General features: G+C 43.0%; 1 protein-coding gene across 1 annotated transcript in view; it reads right to left on the reverse strand.

The window, feature by feature from the left end:
* The window catches only part of GUCY1A2 (guanylate cyclase 1 soluble subunit alpha 2), a 334,203-nt gene extending 329,733 nt beyond the window's left edge, over positions 1-4,470 (reverse strand). Inside the window, exon 1 of the mRNA XM_042460679.1 lies at positions 4,012-4,470. Coding sequence (XP_042316613.1) covers positions 4,012-4,347 — 336 coding nt within the window. The 5' untranslated portion in view covers positions 4,348-4,470. The remainder of the gene's footprint in view (positions 1-4,011) is intronic.
* Between the last annotated feature and the right edge of the window lie 5,556 nt (positions 4,471-10,026).

The raw sequence follows: 10,026 nt of genomic DNA on the forward strand, positions 1-10,026 counted from the left end.
CCTGCCTCTCCTTGTGTGAGGACAGAGGCGGTTAACAACATACCAAATGACATACATAAATAATTATTTAAAAATTCCCATATCTCCTCCCCACTCTCCAAATCTCGCCCCACCCTCCGATGGCAAACCCACTCTGAACAAATCTTGCCAAGAAAACCCCACAATCTTAGGGTCACCATAAATAAAAAATGACTTAAAGGCACAAAACAAACATAAATTCAGACAGGGCAGCAGGTACTACAAAAGGACTGAAATTGTTATTTCAAATCTTTCTTCGATCCTGAGTTGTATGGGAAAGAAAGGGCAGCAAGAGCATTCAATATACTCGTACAGGTTTTTAAAAAAATGAAATTTGCAATGAGGAGACAAAGAATTTTAAATTGTCTGTGAAGAAGAGGATTCCTAAAAATAAATAATAATGTGTATTCTTATACAGAAACGTATCATTTAGAATGATGCAAGGTGAGACGAAGAAAAGGATAGCTTTAAATCACTAGCTGTTGAGAGGTTCTTGTAACTTTTCATAACTTAAAAAGAGCTTTACTAACCAACAGCCTGACCAAGGATCTCACAGGGTAAGCAAACCTGTGCTCTCAAGATTGGATGACAGCTCCCACAAGCCCTTATCACTGGCCACTGTGGCTTGAGAGTATGGCAATTATAGTCCAAAACACTTGCAAGGAACAAGGTTGTCTATCTCCTCTTCCAGTCCCACATCCTGTTTCCTGCAGAGGTCAACCAGACACATAGGACATGAAAACCAGAACATGGGGAAATTACTGATTTGAATTTTAACTCAATTTTAATGCCTCATGCTAGTTACTGGATTTTGATAGCTGTGGTACAGAAAAGTAATTCTGACCTGGGATAAGGGCTATAATGCAAATAGCTGTTTAACCTGGCAACAGATATTTCATGGCATGAAAGTTGCAAGGGAATTCTCCCCTCTGTTAACTTGGAGAGCGGGATGTGGTCCCACTCTCCTACTAATCCATATATAACCCATCTGAGGATATTTCCAGATAAACTAGCATCCGCAGGGAGCAAGAGGATGGGGGAAAAGGTCATGTTTATCAAATCTGCAGAAGACACCAAACTAGGAGGGGTAGTTAATACCCCAGAGGATCAGAACGCAAAACACAGGATCGAGAATTCAAAAATGACCCTAATGGATTGGAGAGCTGGGCCAAAACTAACAAAATGAATTTCAACAGTGATAAATATAAGGTGCTACATTGAGGGAGGAAAAATGAAATGCATACATATAGAAGAAAGCCAATGTGGTGTAGTGGTTTGAGCATTGTACTCTGCAGACCATGCTGTGAATCTCCACCCAGTCATGGAAACCCACTGGGTGACCCTAGCCAAGTCACACTCTCTCAGCCTCAGAGGCAGGCAAAAACAAAAACCCTCTGAATAAATCTTGCAAAAAAAAAAAAGCTTCTGTGATAGGGCTGCCTTAGGGTCGCTATAAGTCAGAAATTACTTGAAGACATGCAACGCCAACACATACAGAAGGGATGACACCTATCCTGAAAACAGTACAGTGAGCCCTTGTTTTCCCCAAGAGAATTAGTACCAGGATTTCTGTGGATACCAAAAACCATGGATGCTCAAGTCCCATTGTATATAATAGCATAGTAAAATGGAGTTCCTTGTATAAAATGGCAAAATGAAGGTTTGCTTTTTGGAATTTATATATTTTAAAGATATTTTCAATTAGCAAATGCTTGAATGCATGGATAAAACATCCGTGGATATGGCAGGCTGACTGTACAGGCGAAAAGGACCTAGGGTTCTTATTAGACTACAAGCTAAACACGGGTCAACAGAACAGTAACAGCAGGCAAAAAAAGCCAATGTAATTCTGTGCTGCATATTATAGCAGATTATTTCAAGAGGAATAGTAGTGCCATGCTATTTTTGATTTGGTAAGACTTCATTTGGAATACTGTGTCCAGTTCTGGCAACCCAGTTCAAGAATGATATTGACAATCTGGACATGTGTCTACAGGAGGACAACCAAGAAGATCTGGAAAACCAAACCATATGCGGAACCACTTAGGGAACTGACTATGTTTTGCCCGGAGAAGAAAAGCTAAAGAGTTGGTACAATAGCCATTTACAAATATTTAAAGGGGTGTTGTGTAGCAGAGGGAGCAACCTTGTTTTTTGCTGCTCTAGAGACTACAACACAAACCAATGGATTCATATTACAAGAAAAGAGATTTCCTCCTAAACATTTGGAGTAAGCTCATTTATTGCTTAGCCCAAAGACCACTGCAAACCCTAAACATTAGGAAGTACTTCTTTGATAGTAAGAGCTGCTCAAAAGTGGAACACAGTACCTAATGATGGACTCTCCCTTTTTTTGTTCTTTCTTTTGGGGTGGGGGGTGGGGAGATTGCCAATTCTTGGAATTGTTTCAGTGATCTCTTCCTATGTGCCAGGTAGTTGGACTAGAAGGTGCTGTGGTCCCTTTTCGCTCTATGATTCTATGCTTCTTAGCACTGTCTCTCAAACTATGATGCATGCAGCTATTCCATGTGAAAACCATGCCCTATGAGAAGCAACTTAGAGATCTGGGTATGTTTAGCCTGGAGAAAAAAAGAGGTGATATGAATAGCCCTGTTTAAATATTTGAAGGGTTGTCATATTGAGGAGGAGCAAGCTTGTGTTCTGCAGCTCCAGAGAATAGGACCCAGAACAATGGATGCAAGCTACAGGAAAAGAGATTCCACCTCAACATTAGGAAGAACTTCCTGAGAGTAAGGGCTTGGAAAGTGTGATAGAGTCTCCTTTATGGAGATCTTTAAACAGAGGCTGGATGGCCATCTGTCAGGGTGCTTTAATTGTAAGTTCCTGCATGGCAGAATGGGGTTGGACTGGATGGCCCTTGAGGTCTCTTCCAGCTCTATGATTCTATGATACTTTTCCTCCTTTAGAAATAAGGACAGGCCAAGAGAATCAGTAGAAGAATCAGTGAAAATGAATGGATGCATTAAAGACCTTTCTGTACACAGACTGCCAAACTCCAAGTGCAAACAGGTATGGAAACAGGGGGCTACAGGTGGAAGAGAACTACTGGGACCCTCAGCAAAACGCCATAGAAGCAGCCAAGGAACTGTAGGATCCAAGAGCCTCATCTCAAAGCAGCCTTTACTCCTAAGCAAGTTGGCTTCAAAACGTGAGGGAAGGCTCTGCCCTTCCAGAGGGCAAAGATGATGCCAGGAGAGAAGCAGAAAGAGTAGCTAAAGGGTCCTAAGTGAGGGGATGGAATCAAAGAGAGGGCACCAAACCGAACCTGGGGGGGGGGGGGGGGGGGGGGGGGGGGGGGGGGTAAAAGCTGAAGGAAAGGGGTATTTGAGGCCAGGCCCTCTAAGACTGGCCTGTCCATAGGGATCAAGGGCAGGGATGTGTGCATGGGAAAGGGGCACCCAGAGAGTTGCACGTGAACCAGGGAATCAAGAGCTAGGTATGTGTGTATGCAACGGGGCACCGAGAGAGTTCCATGTAAATCTGGGCATCGAGAGCTTTCTGGGGGGGGGGAGGGGGAAGAGTGTAGGCTATAGAGGGCACCCAGTTACACGTGAACCAGGTTTGAGTGTATGCAATAGGGGCACCCAGAGAGTTACGCGTGAACCAGGAGGTCAAGAGCCAGCTCTGTGTGGACACGAAAAGGACACCCAGAGAGTTACAGGTGAAGCAGGGGCTCAAGAACCAACTGCCCTGGCTCAAGGCTATGGAATTCTGGGAGTTGGAATTCCCAGAATTCCATAGCCTTGAGCCAGAGAAAAGATTAAAGCGGGGCCAAACCGGGTTATTTCTCCAAAGTGGATGCAGCCCCAATTTCTTTTTGTTTCTTCCCACCGTGAGAGAGGGACGCAGGCGAGGAAGGGCCGCTTCCAGCGTGGCTGCCAGGGTGGCGGGGCTGAACACGCGTGTCAGGCGTCACGTGTGAAGGTGCCCCCCCTCCAAAACCACCCCCTCCCTGCCTCCCTCTGCCTTTACCGTGGGGCCGGTGAGTCGGCTGATGCTCTCCCCGAGCGAGTCCAGGTTGACCCTCCTGCGGCGGGGAGCCCTCCGGGAGCCTCCGGAGCCGGGGATCAAGGAGGCTGCTGCGGCGGCGGCGGCGGCGGCTGCTGGGGCTCCGGAGGCCTGGGCTTCGGCGGAAGGGGGAGCAGCGCTGGCCCCGGGGGTGGCGGGCCCCGAAGGGCTGGGGGGGCTGCGGCTGCCGTTCCAGCAGAGTCGGGCCACGGGGCACTCGCTCTCCTCCTCGGGGCTGGTCTCCAGGTAGTCCGAGCCCAAGGAGCTGAAGGACTCCGAGGAGATCTTGCGCCGGGACATGATCGGACAGGGGCACCTTCTCCTCCTCCTCCTCCTCCTCCTCCTTCCTCTGGGAAGCCTTAGGCAGCCAGGGGGAAGAGGCCAAGGGGGACTCTGCTGCTGGGGTGGCAGAGGGGGCTCATAGTGGAGGATGGCTGCCTTGCCTTGCCTTGCCTTGCCTAGATGGCTCTCTGCCTCGCCGGAGCTCGCTCTCCAGGCGCCGCTGGCTGGGCGCCTTTAAAGGCGACGCCTCCTGCTCCTCCTGCTGCTGCTGCTGCTGCTTGGGCTCCTCCTGCTCGGCGCTCGCCTTCCCTGGGAGCAGGGGCCCGGGCGATCCTCCTTGGCACCACTGGGCCCTGGCTCCCTGGCAGCAGCAGCAGCAGCAGCAGCAGCAGCAGCTCCTCCTCCTGCTTTCTCTCCACATTTCAAAAAGGCAACCGGAACAACAGCGACAACAGCCAAACAATATTTGTGCCTTTGGACATTTTGTTTGGATATTTTGCTGGGGGTCATATATCTATAACCCACTCTCTTCCATGCCAGCATTCTCTGAAGATGCCAGCGAAATGCCAGGAAGAAACTAGAACATGGCCACGCAGCCCCAAAAACCTACACCAAATGAATGGTCCCTTTTTTACTGGGCCAAACCAAATGCACAGCCCCACATTGCAAGCTTTCCAGGCGGCACTGGCTTCTTCATCTGGCAAACAGGAGGAAAGACATGGGAAGCTGTCAGTCCCAGGGCTGCCTTTTCTGTCTCTGGTCTTAGTTCAGAGAGTAGGGAGAGCTAGCCGCCTTCTTTGGATATTGTAGAGGGGCGGGGTATAAATAAATATTATTATTATTATTATTATTAGCTTTTTTTAAGAAAAACTTTATCATTGAAAAAAGAACAGATAACACTTTTCAAAGGTGGGATACACACCGCCATATAGTACGTATTGTATACGTACTAGGGTTAGGAAGGGGTGGTGCTTCCGCACCCCCCTAACCCTAGTACGTATACAATACGTACAAGATGGTGGCACCCCTTCTACATGGGCACCGCCATCTTTACGTACTGGACGCATAGCATCCAGACGTGTCACGGTGCCTATGATGTCGCGAATGCGCCTGTGGCACCTCGTGATGTCGTAGAGGCACCGCAGAAAGAAGCTCCGAAATTGAGCTTCTTTTTTGCTCCGCGCGGGAGTTGCACGGTTTGGCTGCTGCGGCTCCCGCACGGAGCAAATGGCACCGGCGGGGGAGCACCGCAAAGCGGCGGTTTGTATCCCGCCATAGACACCATTTTGTGAAAACTTCCTTTAAAAAACAACAACCTCCCACCCCAGTCTATACAAAATCCTTTCTATCCACAAGGTTCTGTTATCAACTTAAATGCATATCTTCCAATCATCCCATCTAGATGTTGTGAATTATTCTATAATGTTAACTACTTCTGTTTTCTTATAATTAAGTGTAAAGTTTTTATCTGATTGATGTTCCTTAAGAAATATATTCTGTTATAGTCCTGATGCTGTACACGTTCCTTGTAAAATTAGTTGTCACAGCTCCAGATTTCACAGAATCATAGAATCGTAGAGTTGGAAGAGACCACAAGGGCCATCCAGTCCAACTCCATTCTGCCATGCAGGAAATCTCAATCAAAACATCCCAGACAGATGTCCATCCAGCCTCTGCTTAAAGACCTCCAAGGAAGGAGACTCCACTACACTCCGAGGAAGGAGTGTGTTCCACTGTTGAACAGCCCTTAATGTCAGGAAGGTCCTCCTAAGGTTGAGGTGGAATCTCTTTTCCTGGAGCTTGCATCCATTGTTCTGAGTCCTGTTCTCTGGAGCAGCAGAAAACAAGTCAGCTCCCTCCTCAATATGACATCCCTTCAAGTATTTAAACAGGGCTATCATATCACCTCTTAACCTTCTCTTCTCCAGGCTAAACATCCCCTGCTCCTTAAGTCGTTCCTCATAGGGAATGGTTTCCAGACCCTTCACCGTTTTAGTCGCCCTCCTATGGACGCGCTCCAGTTTCTCAATGTCCTTTTTGAATTGTGGTGCCCAGAACTGGACACAATATTCCAGGTGGGGCCTGACCAGAACAGAATAGAGTGGCAGTATTACTTCTCTTGATCGAGACACTATACTTTTATTGATGCAGCCTAAAATCGCATTGTCCTTTTTAGCTGCCGCATCACACTGTTCACTCATGTTCAACTTATGGTGTACATGGACTCCTAGATCCCTTTCACACGTAGTTTCATTCAGCCAGGTGTCTCCCATCCTATATCTGTGCATTTTATTTTTCTGCCCTAAGTGCAGTAAATTTCTCCCTGTTGAATTTCATTTTGTTAGCTTTGGCCCAGCTTTCTAGTTTATTCAGGTCATTTTGAATGTTGATCCCGTCCTCTGGAGTATTAGCTACTCCTCCTAATTTGGTGTCATCTGCAAATAATAATAATAATAATAACAACAACAACAACAACAACAACTTTATTACGGCCAGCCCAGGATTTCCTCTGCCTCATCTCGGCTTCGCCCCTTTTCACTCGCTGCCCCTCACTCCTGGAACCTTCTTCCCCCGCGAACAAGAGCCATCACTTCTTTAACCAGCTTCAAAATGGAGTTGAAGACCATCCTGTTCAGGGCAGCGTTCCCAGGCATTGCATAATTGTCACTTGCTATTTGATGTTCTTTTGTTCCCTGTTTTATTGAATCATTTCCTATATTGCTATGTATTTTATATGTATTATCCTACTAGAGAGGCCCCTTCGCCACCACCTTTCCCTTCTCTTTTTGTGTTGTGTCTTTTTAGATTGTAAGCCTGAGGGCAGGGAACCGTCCAATTAAAAAGATTGTATGTACAGCGCTGTGTAAATTTACAGCGCTTTATAAATAAAGGTTAATAATAATAATAATAATAAATGATGTTTTGTCCATTTTGGACACGTCTATTATTTTGTATAACCAACTGTCCAGAGAAGGTGCTTCAGCCAATTTCCAAGTTTGTGCCAGGAAAATTCTTGCAAGTGAAATGATATATAAAATCATTTTCCAAAATCGGTTTCTCTCTGCTATTAGTATACCTTGTATCATATTTAAGAGATACAGTTTGGGAGTAGGTTCAAAAGATATCTTCAATATGTTACAGATTGCCACCACCGGACACGTCCACCACATGTGAAACCAGGATCCGTCACTTTTCTGGCACTTCCAACGGATAAAGTTGCAAGTTTTATAGATTTTTGCCAGCCTCGCTGGTGACAAATGCCATTTTGTTTCCATTTTGAAAACAAACAAAAAAAAATCCTCATATTCTGGTTTTTAGTAAATCTTTAAGTAAATTGTGTAGCTTGCATCCAACTGTTTATATGAATTTCTCTCCCAATGTCCTTGGCCCATTTTACCATATGGACTTTCACATTTTTTTCTTCTTGTTGTTTCCTATCTCTATAGGTTAGCAGTTTGGTAGGGAGGGCTATTTAAATGTCATTGGACTAAAACTCCCAGCATTCTTCCACACTGGCCATCCTGACTAGGATGCTGGGACTTGCAGTCCAACAACTTCTGAAAGGTTACATGACTCGGAGTCCCATGTTATATAAATCCACAGGTTTGACTGCAGAGTCAAACCTTTATTTGTTATACCTTTATTAGACCAACCAAAACGCTCAATTATATGTTGCAAGTTTTCCAAGTCACACTGGCTGCTTCATCAGGCAAAGAGGAGGAAGAAATTCGAAGATGTCAGTCACAGGCCTGCATTTCGTTTCTGGCCTTAGTTCAGATGGTATCAAGGGCCATCTGCAGGCTGGCACCACCTCCTTTTTGGCCACGTGGTCACTGGTATATTTTCAAAGTCAAGGGAATTTAATGTCCATTTGCAGTTCAAAGATGATGTTTCCTTGGAATCCTTTGAATATCCACTAGTGACCACATGGCCAAAGAGGGAGGTGCCAGTCTGCAGATAGCCCTCCCTACCATCTGAACTAAGACCGGAAACAGAAAATGCAGGCCTATGACTGACATCTTGCTTTCTCCCGTTTGCCTGATGAAGAAGCCAGTGTGACTTTGAAAGCTTGCAACAAGTAAGTGCATTTTGGTTGGCCCCATAAAGGTATCATTGTTTGGATGTTATTGGATTTGCTATGTGGGCAACACAGCTACCCCAGATATTGTTTTTGTTTTCTGAACAACAACAATGACAAATTGTCTTCTTTTTCTTTTTCTTTTTTTTCAACTCAGACCAGAGACAAGCAGCACTTCAGCAGCTGCCACACTGCAAAAAGAATCCAGTTTGAGACTGCTTGAACTGTTGTTTGTTGGGGCACCAGAGCTCTTTATAATAGAAATAATAATAATAATAATAATAATAATAATAATAATAATAATAATATAATCAGGCAACAGATTATTTATAGATTATATACTAATAAGGATACTAATACTACTAATGATAATTAGCTTCCGCATTGTAAACTGCTTAGGGAGTGTGAAGTTGAAGGCTTTCATGGCTGGCATCCATAGTTTTTTGTGGGTTTTTCAGGCTATGAGGCCATGTTCTAGAAGAGTTTCTTCCTGACATTTCTCCAGCATCTCACACAGTGTGTGTGTGTGTGTGTGTATATATATATATACACACATACATACCCAACTTTTTCCAGGCAAGCATTCTCTGAAGATGCCAGCCACAGATGCTGGCGAAACGTCAGAAAGAAACTCTTCTAGAACATGGCCACATAGCCTGAAAAACCCACAAAAAAACTATGCTTAGGGAGTGCTTAAGTGCCCTGATAAGTGGTATAGAAATGTACTTGCAACTAATAATAATAGTATTCTATTTATTTTATTTTTTAATTTGTTTATTTATTTTATTTCTATGCTGCCTTTCTCCCTAAAGGGACCCAAGACGGCTCCCATTAAAACAAACACATTAAAACAAAAATACTGTAATATTATATTATAATAATGTATAATATATACTAATATATAATAATTATGAGCATATAATAATAACAATAAGACATCAAATTATGTATAAAATATAATAATAATAATAATAATAATAATAATAATAATAATACATGATTTTATATACTAACATATGATCATGAATATATAATACAATCAGGCACCTAATTATTTATAGAATATATAATAATAATGCATTACATTATTTTATATTATAATATATACTAATATATAATCAACAGACACCAAATTTTTATAGAATATATAATAATACATTACACTGTATTATATTATACTATATACTAATATATGATCATTGTGAATATATATATGTAATATATTAATATATATTAATATATTAATAATCAGACACCAGATTATGTATAGAATATATACTAATAATATATTATTATATTATGTTGTATTACATTACATTACTTTATATTATGTAGTAATATATAGTATATACTAATATATGATGATGATAATGATAATAACAATAATAACAATAAATTTTTATTTATATCTCCCGCTTCTCCCTTCGGATTGAAGCAGGATTACAGCAATAAAAACATCATAAAATACATAGACAATACAAAATACATCAATCAGAAATAAAAAGGGAAGAGTTGTTATAGTATTGCTCACAGTCTTAAAAATCAAGCCATCGTATTCAGATGTTCAAAATCAGAGACACATATTTATTAAAACAAAATATGCTTAAAATTCATCGTTT

Source organism: Sceloporus undulatus, chromosome 3 (genome assembly GCF_019175285.1).
Source record: "Sceloporus undulatus isolate JIND9_A2432 ecotype Alabama chromosome 3, SceUnd_v1.1, whole genome shotgun sequence".
Classification (NCBI taxonomy): domain Eukaryota; kingdom Metazoa; phylum Chordata; class Lepidosauria; order Squamata; family Phrynosomatidae; genus Sceloporus; species Sceloporus undulatus.